General features: G+C 44.8%; 1 protein-coding gene across 4 annotated transcripts in view; it reads right to left on the bottom strand.

The window, feature by feature from the left end:
- The window catches only part of Sap47 (Synapse-associated protein 47kD), a 128,293-nt gene that overhangs the window by 91,105 nt on the left and 22,014 nt on the right, over positions 1 to 15,174 (bottom strand). For all 4 annotated transcript variants that reach the window (XM_031978945.2, XM_031978948.2, XM_031978947.2 and 1 more), the window contains exon 4: positions 10,795 to 10,916. In XM_031978945.2, the coding sequence (XP_031834805.1) occupies positions 10,795 to 10,916 (122 nt within the window). The remainder of the gene's footprint in view (positions 1 to 10,794; positions 10,917 to 15,174) is intronic.

Genomic DNA, 15,174 nt, shown 5'->3' with positions numbered 1-15,174 from the left:
GACGATAATGATAGGAGAGAGACCCGGGACACCCCGTCCCCGGCGCGCGACCCGCGCGCGATTCGTTGAAACTCCGCGTTCCTCTCCCGGGGGCATCAGCTGGTCCGGGAACCTTGAGCTGTCAGACCGTTGAAATTCACAGCCGGATGGTATCGACATTCGATATACGCAGTATCAAATCCGTGCAAACAGCCCGCCCGGATTTCTGTGTACACGCGGCGCGAGGGAAACAGCGAAGGGGACAAGGGGAGAGAGCGACGGGACATACACGCGCGGGACCGTCGTCGGTCGGAGGGACAGGGACCGGGCCGCGATAAACGATATCGGGATAATCTCCGGCGAATCTGGCCAGAGGAATTAGGGGGCGGACTCGAGACGGGAAGCTAGCGTACGCGTAGACGGGCGTCGGAGCTGGAGGCCGGAGAAAGTTCAAGGCTCAAGGCATCGATTCTACCAGCCGGCTGCGGGACGGAGGCGGAACGCGCGCGCAAGAGCGACGGAGGAAGATAGAAGTAGGCGAGAGAAGGAGCAAGGAAGCCTGTAGCCAGCAAACAAATAGGTGAGAGATGGTTAAACGAAGACGGAAGGACGTCGACGGGCAGACGGGGAAGCTGCTGATGAGCAAGATGGAAGACAGGGCTGTGTCGTCGAGGTGGACCGAGGTTTCCTTGTGTGTGGGCGTTATTGCCATTTTTCCATCCCCACCGCCGCCGGTCGCCCTTACTCCCTGTCTTTCTCTCTCCTCGAGTCGAGGCGCAAACCGGAGAGGATGTTCGACGGTGTGAGTTGGCCCGCGCGTTCGTGTAGTCGGGCGGTCTCGAATGAAGAGGCTGCTGGCTCGGATCAATACCCAACTGCCTCTATTCTTTGCTCGTGTGTGCACGCAGCACCGCGGTCGTTCTCGCCGCACATGTACGACATGCTCGCCTACAGGTAGAATCAGAGAGAAATCTAGCTTTCCAGGGTACACGCGAGACCGCGGGCATCCCTTTGTGCACGTACGCGAACAGGTATTCGGTGGCAGGCAGGAGGATCGGTGCCGAGTTACTCCTGCGGGGTTGCGCGGCTGACCATACAAGGGCTAGACTACTGGCCGCGGCGCGACCCGGTTTGACGTACCCGTGGCTAGCGATCCCACTTGTTGGATGATGTTGATGGGTAATCGAATAAGTTCCTGCGGCTTTCCTGGCGTTTTATTATTGGGAGGATAGATTTAATCGCCTGACAGTGGCTTCGCGGAATTTATCCGTGGCCCGATGAGTTTTGGTTTGGTTAGGCTCGATTGATTGCTTCGGTTGTTAGTATTGGCGAAATATTTGATGGCTGTGTGTGGGATTTCTGAGTTGGTTTTAGTTCTAGTTTTACTCTTATTGCGGTATAACTGTTAACTGTTACTAGCACTATTACGAGTACTGAGTCGCTCAGGAGCAATGCGGTTAAGTCGACTTTTCGATATTGTCTGGTCCTTGTTAATTTTAATGGAATAAACAATGTCCCTTTCAGTTAAAGGATTTAATCGATTCCTTGGTTTCTCTATGCCAGAAAGTATTTTTATTGCTTCTGAATATACTGTATAATCATTTCAGAAGTAATACATTAATTTTCGATTTTTGTCTTTTAGACTTAACTACTATTATTACCACTGCTAATACTGTTACTATCATTCTTACAACTTACGAATACTATTTCACAAAAACATTCCGAAATACGATACTCCACTCTCAAATTAACGCCGGTATAAACCATCGTCACTTTAAAACAGGCTGTATATAACTGAAAATTCGAAATAATATTTTACCCAGTGCTGATCCTCTCTCATTACACTCGTACACCTTCTTTGAACAATATTCGAAACGCGTGAAACGCAGCTCGCCCACTGAAATTGACTCGTGTTCGCGAGTACCTATTGAACACGATCCCATCCCTCCATATAACCGATCATTATCGCCGTATTATCGTCGCTATTTAACCGTTCGCCGACACGAATCAAAGTACCCTAGGAAATCACCGTTTTACAAGAGACACGCCGCCGGGACCGGACCATCGGTCGACGTGCTGCGACCAGCCTCCCGCGCGTTCGTTGATTTTGGAAGTTGAATGGATTTTAATTAACGCCCCGCGGCCTCGCCGGAACCCTCCGCGACCGATTTCGGTGACGCCGATCGGTCGCGTGCGGTCGCCTCTCGATTTGTACACACGATTACAAATCGCCGTTCCGTGCGCCACTCGAATTATCGCCGCGAGCGACCGCGGCTAACGAGATCACGCGACTTCTTGATTTTCGCAGCGTGTAATCGGCAGAAAATATTTACAGGACGTGTAACAGTGGTTAATTAGAGAGTTTTCGGCCGAAGAGGCGACGAAAACTAACATGAACGCGTGGTTCGTTAAATGTTGCGAACGTCGTTGGTGTGTTTTGGAACTGGATTGCGAAATTTGCGTGTTGGTAATGCATAAAAATAATAGAAACCTGGAAGATCGGATAGAAAAATAATGGAAGGAATTTATGTGATGATTATGAAAATGTTTGCTCGGCGTTTAGAACACTGATGTACGTAATGGAGAAGTAGGAAAACAGCTCGTTGCGATGTTTCTGATTTATAAGGGTGTGAATATGCATAAATGTCTGCAATTTATTCGTAGGTATGAAACATTAGGTCACTCTGATAAGTCTGCATTCCTCGGTGTAAGTGAATACGGACTTGGAAAAGTATAAATAATTTTTTACCTGTGCGAAGCGTATTCCAGTTACGTACAATGAAATTATCTGATACCGTTAAGTATAACCCGCAGAATGTTAAACTTCGCTACAATAATAAAATAATTCTAATTATAATTTCAGATTAAGATAATTCGCTAGATCTGCAACGGGATAGGAAGGTGTTCATATAAGTAGAATCCCCGCAAGTACGGTGCATTTCTACCACAGCCGTATTTCTCGTTCGTGCTAGGTTTCGCAGGGCGTTTACGAGTAATTACAGCGTCTGATCACTGGCGCTGATACTGCCCGATCGTGGAAAGTATTTTTAATTTGAGAAATAAACATAGTTCGTAATGCGTTGCAGCTGAGAAAGTGGAAAAATTAAAACACTGGTGTGCGAGACCGAGCGTTGCTATTAATACTGGAGAGAAACGACAAAAAATAACTGCAATAATTTAAAACATAACCATTTTATAGTTAATTACAATAAAAACCACTTTGCCTATTAAAATCAGTTCATTGAAAGGATATGATAATGTAATTTTACTGAATTTGAAAAGATTAATCCTCATCTCCTCATTTACAAACTCTTAGACACATCTTTTCCATTGTTCCAAGCACTGCTGAATCTGATCATTCATCAAAACGTTAAGCAGTTCCGCCATTTTTTCCCTCGTCTCCAACAGAGAGTGAAAATAGATATCACCGAACGTGTTCTTCGCTTTCCGGAGAAACGAACAACTTCTGACAACCAGTCTGCCTCGGATTTGATACCCTGTGATTTTCCGCCTTCTCGAAAAGTGAAAGACACGTTGGAGAGACGTATGTATTTTCTCCCATCCGCGCAAAGAGTAGAAAAAACCGCGAACACGGCGAACGCTTTGACTGAAGATCACCTGCAGCACTGCTTTGAAAAGTAGAAAACTGGCATGCTGCGTAAACACGATAAAAAAGAGAACAGTTACGTTGTTAGATTTATTTAATAAACCGTTTCAGTTCACCGGCAGCTGTTCGGTCGCAGCAGCGAAAGCTATTTTCTCCGCGTAACCACATTTCCTCCCGTACATTCATTTGAATTTATTTCGTATACCTCTTACGTCAAAAAATATTCATAAATGCGTAATTACGAACTTTAATTCCTACGCTATTGTCGTTTATACACACGAAACATATCGTATTCTATGAAACACAATGGAACAGCCAGTTCAATGCATCAATTATCATCTGCAATTCAGCGGAGCACAGGTTGCAATCAAAAATTCATTAAATCAACGAGAGAACTCCCACTTTACTGCACTCTGATCGCGATTCGAAACTTTTAACCACTGCCGTCCACGCGCCCTCTCGAATATTATTTTCCGATTTAATTTGATCTATTTTTCAATTAAACGCAAGATTAAATGTCAGTAAACGTAGCCATTTGCTTTGCCTATTTCAACGGTAGGCTTAAATTTTTAAAGTAGACTCTCGCAAAGATTCAAGATACCACGAGCCTTGACGAGGAACAGAATCGATAAAGTATTATAATGGCGAAGAGAAAATAATAGAAGCACCGCTTAGACTTTCTCATGAAACGGTACAAAACTCCTGAGAATTGATCGAACAATCAAAGCCATTAAAACTAAACCTACCAGAAATCAAAACGACCCATTAAATTCTTCTCACAATTATTAAAAGAATAACAGATGTTTCTCCGAGAAACTATTAAAGAAATTGATTCACCGATAAAACTGAATTGCAAATCAACTGAAGTCTCGACAGATGCACTCGAGTTTCTACAGAGAAATTTCAAAAAGTGAGTTGAATTGCTCAGTAGATTTAGTGTTAAGGGTACCAACTATGTAAACTTTTGCGTGTCGTAATCCGTGGTACGTAACGGTGGCTGTTTGCTCGGTTGTAAGCGATACCCGATAGATTACGTGCGGATTCATCGGGCTGCGCGGTAATAATTCATGATACGTGATACACGGCCAACGGGAATTACGGGGATGGCGTCGGTTGGCCGGAAGAAGAAGGCTTCCGCGCGTCATCCGACGTTGGCGGATCATTGTCCGCCTCCAGGGTCCCCATCGGCAGCCGTTCTGATAGATTTTGCCGGGTCGTTGCTCGTACGTTATGAAAGAAACGTCAGGACGAACGAGAAGCGCGTTAATACGATGCGCATATAGCGTCGGACGTTATTAGGGACGACACTTGTCAGCCGGTCGGACGTGAGGCGCGGACGTGTCGCATCCTTTCACCGGAAGCGCGTCGCAGAACTTTTTCCCTACGCGGACGCTGAATAACGCTATCGTGGGTCGCGACGCGTCACGAGTGAGTTCACTTCTTTTTTTCAAGGCTCCGCGTCGAGGGGAGAAAACGGTGGGTTACGCGTTAAGAACACTCCGTCGTAGACGGAGCACTTTTTTCTATGAATATTCGTGAAATATTGAAATTGATTAAAGTGGCAGGTACGAAGTAGACAATGGAGATATTGGTGTTTTTAGTTTGACCGGTGATAGATAATTATTGAATGCTTTTAGATTGAAATTTCTGTATACTTTTGTGGAAGCAATAGAAAATTGTTCTCTGAAATTTTGTTCATTTCGATGGAAAGTTGTGACAGAAAGAAATTCGAAATAACGCGTGAAATGCACGGAGCACTCTTAAATACGAGTTTAAAGGAGATAGCTCCACAACGTATACTCTAAGTTTATGAATCTGACCTCTGAACTTCTCTTTGCAACTTGCATTCCATCTAGAACTTCTATAACATCGTCTCTCGTAAGAAACACCCTCGTTCCCTAGTTCTCGCAATTTCCCTTAGAACAATTCACGTCCGTCCTATATCCAGTCGTATGTAAAATATTACACGTATGATTTAACCACATTAGCTTCCAACCTTATGCCTTGATTATCCTTTCAAACCAAATATAACGCTACATGAACAAGTAAAAATCTAGAACACCAAACTAACCGAATAAAATGGTGCACAAAAATCGCCCTATTTCCTTATCATCCAGCAAAAATACAAGGCAACATCGCAAAATCAGTAAAAACCAGAAAATCTCAACAAACATCATCCACGAACTCAAAGAAAACAATGCACAAATGCACAGCCTCAGCTCACGGAACCATCAGGAAATCGTAAAACAGCGTTTCATCCCCTAGCAAATCCCGAAGCCCGGTCCGGCAACAATCTCGCGTTAATATCGAGTTAGCCGCACAGAAATTCTATTCCGCGAAAGTATCGATCGCCAGTCGCGTCGGAGTTCTCGTCGCCGGCGCGGTATCGCCGAAAATCGGCGGACGATTCCAAAGTTCCGCGCGTACCGCGGGATTATCGGATCGAGAGCATATTAAACAATCCGGCGCGTTCCGCGTATCCGAAACACGAGTTCCGGAAGTTGATCCCAGACACCGGAGCAGTGCATTAACCTATCCGTTGCGTGTCTAGCGCGGGCAGACAGGGGTGACACACAACACGACCTCCGAACCCGATACCCCGAAGTGCCGGCAGCGGCTCGATCGCTGTTCGCAGGCGGAACACCGCCGTCGAACCGCGGCGCGATCAATTTTCCGCGAAGCCGCGCGTGCACGCCGGAATTCCCGGTTCCCAATGGATTTTTCTCGCCCGCGTGCCGACCGATCGACGCCCTCTCCCGCCTAACTTCATTATGCGCCCGTTGAACCGTCACCATCCCCTAACTTCGACGCTGTAATACATTCCGCCGTCGGTCGGCTGCCGCTCGCTCGAATTCATCGGCCGCGCGAAATTTCATTTCGATCTTCATCGAGTTAGCCGCCCCTTTCATCGATCCACCGCGACGCTAATCAATCGGCAACAACACGCGACCGACGTACGCGGGACAACTTGTTGTAGATTGGCTAATTTTCGTTTGGACATAGGATATGTGTAACGAAGGTTAGTTTGAAGTAGAGATGCGAAACTGGAATGGGGATTCTTTGCGACTCGTGTAGCTAGGATTATGGGATTGTTTGAATCGCATTGAAACGATATTATTAAATTTTTGAGTTTTCTTAGGTTGACGTGATATTTACTATTGTTTCGTACTGTATTAATAAGTACAGACAAAAGGTGGTTTCTTAAAAGGAATAATGAATCATAATATTCATAGAAGTCTTCCGAAGATCTCAATATTTCACTTTTATGTACCTTCACTTTACGTCTATTTCTACAAATGGTTCGAGTAAAAATTTCATCCGCCTCTGAATCTTTATCGTCGATAAAATTTCGCATTAAATTACAATCGTCCCGAGCTATTTACCGAGCACGGAGTTCTTAAAAAATAAAACCACCTAGTCAGACGCATTTCTCGATGCCGGGGATCGAGGTAATAAAGCATTGTTTCAGAAGCTCGATCCGCCGGCGTCGTTTCGCGGCAAGAAAACGCGGCAGCCTGCTTATGAAGCGAGAGTTGGAGGTCTCGCAAGACGAGTGACTCGCAATCAAAGATCCCGAAGGTACAAACCGGCTGTCGACTGTAACACGGTCGCATTAAACGCGGAATTGTCGGATTCTCCTGAGAAATTGCACGTCGCGCGCACACATGGCGCGCCACGGCTGCGAACACGGCGGAAGCCGCCGCGAAAAGATTGCACGCCGGAGAGAACGCGTCACACGAAAAATCCCGTAGCTCTCCGGAAAGCTGGAGCTCCGACGCGGATTTCGGACGATCAACAGTGATACCTCGGAAATCGGTTTCCGCCAGAGTCATTAATATCTGTCCGTACTCTTGCTCTTCCTTTTCGTCAACTACAACGTAGACTGCTGTTTCTACCACTAAGAGATTCAATATTCACAACAGTAACTCGCACGAAACCGAACTAAGCAAAATTTCATTACCTATACTAGAAACTTTATAATTATTTATATACACTACTGTAAAATACTACTGACGACTACAGATCAAGACTAATACATTACTACTATTACTACTATAAAAGTATTTCTCCTACAATAGCTCATCGGTCGATGATCGATAAATAGAACAACGAAGGATACAGTTGACCGAAGAAAATATATACATCGAGGTCGTTCCGATACGATTCGCTTCCATGTATCACGGTACCAAAAATAAAATAAACAAATTGCAGAGGAGCTTCCCACGCAGCGCGTTCGTTATTGTTCGCGTGATAATTTCCGAGCGATATTGCCGATCGTAATCTTCGACGCATCGGAGATTTCCCGGTGGCGTTCCAATTTGCCGCGAACAAAGGCGCGCGCTGTTCGGCCCCCGCCCCGCCGGTTAATTCCCTAGTCGAAATCGAAATTGAAATTGAAATGGAATACAGGAATCGCGTTTTGCGTGGAGCGGAACGTCAAATTTTATATCGATCCATAAACGCCCGGTTACATACTGTAACGAAGTTCCGCGTGGATAATAAAGCCCGCGGTATCGCATCGGACGCTCCGTGCGTTGCCCTTCCGCGCGAATCAACTCGTGTTCGCGTTTTGGCCATGGAATTCTCGCTGTACCGCGAAAAGCAGCTCCGGTCGCGTTGTAATACGATATCGGCGCTAATCTACCGTAGCCAATCGAGCACTTTTCCTACCGCAATCAGTCAAATAACTAGCTACGGAATAAAGGTAAACAAGTAAGACGATCAATTTCCCAGTGGAAACAGAAGAAACAGGAAAAATAGAAATTGTAAAACTGATTGATCGGGCAAGATAGGAATTGATATATAGAGTTCAACGAACGGAAGAACAGGCAGAGTTTTAAATCCGGTCGTTCGACCGGATCCCGGTACGGTTCATGCTGAAATAAATAAATTCCGCTGATGCGGTCCACCGTTCGCCGACGACTGAATTATCTTTAATTAAACGCGCGTCCGCGTCGGTCTCGGAGCCGATGCCCGGTGTTTCCGTTCCAATTCCCGCGGAACGCTCCGGAATATCGTTGCCCATCCGCGATGGCAAATAATACGCGGATATTCGTTACTTTCGTATTTACTTTGCCCCGCCCCGCGCGTATCGGCTCGCGCCGCGCAACGGGGGAAAATATATATCACGGCGACGAAGGTTTAACAACCCTTCGGTTCTTTTCACGGGGCCATTGATCGCCGCGCGACGCGAACAATTCCATCGAACACCCCCCGACGACCGATGGGAAGGCACATTGACACGATCCGGACGCAATAATAGCGGAGCGCAAGGTGCGAGAGCCGGGTGTCGCGCGTGGAATATCCTTCGAAACGTCGGCGTCGCTTAGGAAAATCTCCACCGATTCACGGCTCTATAGAAAATCCCGCGCGTCACGCGCGTCGAAAATGATTTTCCTACTCGCTGCCGGAATTCGCGGATATTAATCTGCCTCCCCGGGCACACGCGTCTAAATATCGACGAATCGTCGCCGGAACGAATGTAGTCGACGCTGGGGAATTTATAACGGGAACGAAATTAACGTAGGGTGCGCAGTCGAGCGTCGATTCGCTTTTTTCTCTTTCTCCTGTGAATGTTTTTGTGCCAACGTGTAATTCTTAATGAGTACGTCGCAGCTGATTTTTGTTGGAAACTCTCTGATCGATTTCAATCGTCGGATAAATGGAAATTTGGTATCGATCGGTGGTAATCCGATTTTCGGATAAATTGCTTGGTATGTATCTATGATTAAAAGTCAGTGGAATTGAAAAGAAAATCTATTACTCGCGATACGAACGGTTTTTGGTTCTCGCTGGTTGATCTTCGCTGGACAGACCGTAGATTCGCGGAAATTATTTCCTACCCAATCGGAAAAGAACTTACTCCTCGAACGGAAATAAGACGAAAGCCGGTTCTCGCAATTATCACAGGTACGCGGGGCGACCGTGGGCAGCTCGCGGAATTAAGCTCGAGGACCATCGCGGGCAGGTCTCGAGATTGCCGCTTTTCTTTTCCCAGTTCTTGTTGTCGACGTATTTCTGGCCGTTCTCCGAACAAAGATAATGCCGCGGCGTGAACGAAACGCGTGAAAAGTTCCGTACCGACCCAGAAACCCGTGGAATTAATTCATTGCTCGACTCATAAAGACACGCACGGTGTACAACGCGGAGTCGCGTTCTGTTTTGAAAACAAACGTCGGTTGTTCCTGTGAACGAACAATGCCGGTCAGTATTTCAACCGGAAGTAAGCCAAAAATAGGGAAACGTCGGGTCGACAATATCCATTCAAGTTCGACGAATCGTTATAAAGTGGTACCGACAAATTCAACGGTCGACAGATTTGATGCAGAGGCTTTTCGATCAGAATCTTGTGTGCGCGCGTGCGTTTCTATTGATCGATCGTCGAGAGTCAGCTGCACGCGATTTATTAAAATCCGGTTCGATTTATGGTATCGAGTCGATCTCGCGCAATTATGATACCTGGGGAAAGTTTCGAAACGGTTCTCTACTTTAAAGAACAAGTTTTACAAGTTTGATTCATTTAAATGAAATGTACGAATAAGCTTGGTTAATGGAAATTTCTACTGTATTTCAAAAATGTTTCTAACTGTTATTATCCTTTTGGTATTGACTTCGGTGTTCTACGGTATAAAAGGGTGATTCTCAGTTGAAAATCTCGTATTAATAATTATAGTCTACCGTAGAGGAATTGTTGAAAGATAGCTACGAACAGAAGTGCACTGCACTAGAGGATTCCGTTATTTAATGAAATCCTTCAAGCTACTACCTTAAAACTTGCTACATTAACGCATGTAATTTCTATTTCGCCAGAGAAGGAAAGATAAGATAGCTGTCGTGATATAAGGTGTCTCAAGAAACATTACTTCATTATACTCCACACTTCTAATTGAAGTTTCGTGTAACAAAGGAAAGACTGTTCAAAATTGTGGAGTATCATTTGCTACTTGAATTTTTATTAATTTGTTATATATACTATTTTTGATTAGATTATAGATTTGATTAAATTTTATGACCTTAACTTACATTCTTCAGAACTCCTTACTTTCGAAAAGAAATTTCTTATCTTTATTTCAGCGACTCGAAAAGTCAAAGGTGTAGAACACAAGACGTTCTTTGAGACATCTTCTCCGATCGAAACAGAAGAGTCCCAACGGATTACACGACGGGAAAGGCAAGGGAGAAACGAATGAAATGTAGATGTTACTCACGTTCTCCTCAACAGTTTTTTTAATCTTTACACCAGCCTCCACCACGGTCTTCCCAGCTTTGTTCACTGCACTATACAAGAATCCGCCCAAACTCTTCGCTCCCTCCAACGCTTTTGTAGACACTGTAACAGCAAAGAAAAACAACGGATATGAATAATACATACATTAAACTCGAGCCAGTGGAAATTTAACATTGTCCCCTGTTGCCTCGGAGTTCCATTTATTAAAGATAAAACTTCGAGGATGCATTTCAAACGCCTTCCACCATGTGTTCTTTAAACAACAGTTTCCACTATCGTTGAAAATAGCAATGGTACTTCTAGTGGATAAAGTTATCGAAACGTACAATTAAGGAAATGTATAAAGCATTGCCTCTAATAGATGATTGTTAAATTGAGAAAAGGAAAGTAAGGACGAGGAAGATAGAAAATTTAAAGTGTCTTACGTCGGAGCAACCAGCGCGTAACCAAAGAAGAACGGGAGTCGAAAGTTCAGCGGGAATAGATGTTAACCCTCCGACGACCAAGCAGTAAGAGACTGAGCGGAGTCACTTTTGACTCCTCGTTACTGCCCGGAACGCACTCCCCACCACTCGATATCGCGAGTCAAAGGTGGCATTCCGGCAAGATCGTTGGAAGGTTGATCGTTTGAATCCAAGTGTTTTTGAAAAACCCTCGAGCAGAGGTCGAACAGAGGCAAGCGACAATGCTTGTGTATTACTTGTGCGGTTCAAAGTCACGCTGCGACGGACAAGCATCGGTGAAATTCAAAAACACTATTATCCACAGCGGTCAAAACCAGTAGGTATTTTCGACATGAAATTCGAACGGCACGGCCTTCGCGTTCTGTGCGAAGAATTTTTTCATTGCCCGTTTTGCAGAAGTATATGTACTAATCTTATTTATTAATATCTTGGTATAGAGTTGTAGGTTTTAAAACGGAATATGTAATTTAATATGATTATAAAGGTATGTAACGCGTCGTTAGGAATATTAAAACAAAAGTATGTGGACGTGCGTGGCATTTTCAGTGTAAGAGATCAACCCTTTAACTGTCGCAAATTCAGTCTGGTAGGTTTAGCGTTAAAGTAAAACAAATAAAGTATAACAAATTTGTATTATCTCCAGCATGACGTACGAGAGCGAAGGGTTAATACTTGACATAAAATTCGCGAGTAACGTTGTGTACCGAGAAAATTCGGTGATTAAGGGATTAATGATAGGCGCAGGCAGGTCCGGCGCAGAGAAAAAAATGGTAACATCAGCGAGGGACGTGAAAAGTCGCTTTTCTCGCGGGACATTGAAGAGGAGGAAGAAAGAAAGAAGGCGTTGGGGTTCTAACCCAGAAACGTCACTCGACTATCCCTCGCCGGGGATCTTTTCCGGGGAATTTTGCCATTTATCAAGGAAGGCCAGCGGAAACTAAGCACGCCGACGAGGAACATTCGAGGGAGCCGTGTTGTTGCCGTCTTGCCCGGGAACGGCTGATCGTGTAACGCCACTCCGTCGCGGATAAAAAATGATGGCGGTAAAGAAAGCGGCGACGTTTGAACCCAGAACGCTCCTCCGGATGGATAAAGTGGAACTTTTGAAATTCGGGGGAAAAATATGTACAAGCCGTTACGGGACTTTACGGATAAACGTTACAGTTTGTTTCCCGGGCGGAAGAGAAACATGTGCGAACACACGGTGCGCGTTTATTCGAACACCACGATGAAAATGCGAAGCTCGCGGACCTGTGTTCGCTGGATGGCCTTTTTATCTGTGTGAAAGGTACATATAGTTGCGGTTCGAATGTTAAGTGCATGGAAGATTCTATACGACAGTTCCGCTCCCTATAAGAAATTGAAGAACGCTGGAGGACGTTCTTAACCCTTTGCACTTCGAATATTTTCAATTCCTTAATAGTTCGTTTCTATAGTGAAACTTTCAAGGACCTATACACTTTATTTTGCAAAAGGAAAATTACAAATATTCATGGCTTCTTTTGATTTAGTTTACCATTTGACATTAATCGTATGAAATTTGTAATGCAAATTGTCTCTATAGCAGAGCCAACAGAGTGCAAAGGATTAAAATTCGGATTTTTATTCTTTTCGAAGGTTTCCGTGGACACAGTACTTATAGGAAATAGAAACTGATCGAAGACAATGTTCCTGTCGACAACTGCTCAAGGAATTCACTTGAAATTATGTCTCATATTCTTTCGTAACGTTTCCTGATCCCTTTTCGTTCCCCCGTGATCCTATCTGCATTTCAGCTTCTTTATCCCTCGCCTTAATTTCTTTCGCACTCCAGCGACTTTCCAATCCCCTTTCCCTGTTTTTCTCAATATCACTTTCTAGCAAGCGTTGGCAACAGAAAAACTTGCGAGCTGTTTTTCTGTAGTCAACGCTCGAAAGAGGACAGACACACGGAGCCCGATATCAGGACATTAGGACAATGCCCCGGCCGAATCAAAACAGTTCCTGATAGGGCGTCAGGCCATTGCCCCTTGCTCATCATAGCAAGACGCTATGGGAGTCGGTTGATGGGTCGTTTGGCCATTGTTCCGTGTAACCTTTTAAATCCTTCACCTTCAGAAATCGGCACAACAGCGCGAAAGCTAGTCTAACAATAGGACAATCGAAATAGTGTAAATAAAGTTCCTTCGACTTGTAACTCCACGCTTGTATTGCGACCTTCGCTAAACATTTGTTCCTTTATTTCTTGTCTACTGTTTCTTATACAACCTTCAACTAAATGTACCAGGTCTTCTAGACACATCTTATTTGTTACTTTTTAAAAAATTCCTATATATTTTCCGTCTTCTTGTGTTTCATCGTTTTTATTTCTTCTTCTTTTTTGCTGTTCCCTCTGCTGTCTATCAGTTTTTCGTTCGACACTCTCTATTGTAACGTTCACCCTCCCTTCCTTGTCGACAACAACACCCCTCTGATTCCTATTCCTCCGCTAGGTAGCGCTGCCAAGCTCCCTTCTTTCCTATTGCTTCTCTCTTCTCCACCCTCGACAGTCTCACCCTCCACTAAATCCAATTTCTTTCAGTCCTCCCCTTTTCAGTACTTCAACCCCCTTTTTCCATTCCTTACTTTGTTTCTTCCACTTTCCCATCTCGTTACTGTTTTTAACTTTTATTTCTATCCGTTCGTTATTTATTCTTACAGCCACTAATTCTGCTACGAGTTACCAATTACAGATCTTGTACCGTGGTTTATATTCTTATCGCGATTCGAAGATAAACGGCGCGCAAGAGATTATGTGCTAAAAGTAAGCCTGATCAGTGTAATTAGATAAAAGCACGAGTCTTTTCACGGAAGAAACGTCCTTGGGAACTTCTGCAAACTCGAGGCAATGTTTTACGAATCGTTACGGTGAACGACGTGTCATGAGAATATGATTCTTGGATCGTTTCTTCGTCGCGGCTTCAACCGAACGTCCCGTAAATTGAAATCGAAACATTTACAGATCCGCATCGACGTCGCTTCACCGTATCCACTGTCGCATATATGCCGAGTAGCAGACTTTTACGGCGCGAATGTTTATTTTATCAACACCCTCTGTGTTCCCGGCGCGAGCGTACAATATGCTGAAAACATTACCGCTCCGACCTTATTCTGTCAGGAAAGGGTGAAAAATATCGGGAGCGTACAGAATCGAAACGAACACGAAACTCTCCGCGTTTCTCGCTGTCCCACCGGTTCAACCAGTGCATTCGAGTCCTAACAGAAATAAAACACAAGCGACACCGTCGCGGTTGAGTGACGATTAAAACATCAAAAGAAGGGACATATTGAAACGTACATCCACCGCGAAAACTATTTCACCGTTCATGTTACATCCCACTTTATACGTTGACATTTAACCCACGCTTGCCCTCGACATAATTCTTTCATTTCGCTTTTGAATGGAACCAGCGGAAACTTAAAGGAATAAAAAGAAAATAATCCTGACGCGATAATCACGTTAAACCAGAGACAATATTATTCCCCCAAACACGTCGCGCGTATAGCTGAATAGATTCCGCTTCAATATTTAATTCCGCGAGAGCGCCGAACACGCCTGACATTTTTCCTTCTTCGTGTCACGTTAATATTCCATCCAGATGACAATTCTTAGCCGCTCCGTTGACAGCTGTTTCACTTCGATCGGACAGTGATCAATGGAAAACGGGGAACATTGAAGTCCGACACGCACAGAGGAACAATAAATTTCCCTCGACCCGCGTACCTGTTACACCGGCCAGCCCCCCCCCCCCCCCCCTACTCCGTAATCTACTTCTGGAATACCTAATATCAATCTTTTCAAATCGAGCCCAAAGCATGCGCGCCGTTCGGATACTTTCGTTGTTCGTTCCGCCCCATAGATCACCGGTGACCCAGTT

Source organism: Nomia melanderi, chromosome 6, assembly GCF_051020985.1.
Source record: "Nomia melanderi isolate GNS246 chromosome 6, iyNomMela1, whole genome shotgun sequence".
Lineage (NCBI taxonomy): Eukaryota > Metazoa > Arthropoda > Insecta > Hymenoptera > Halictidae > Nomia > Nomia melanderi.
Note: the sequence above shows the minus strand (reverse complement) of the source record. Positions and strands in the feature narration are given on the sequence as shown.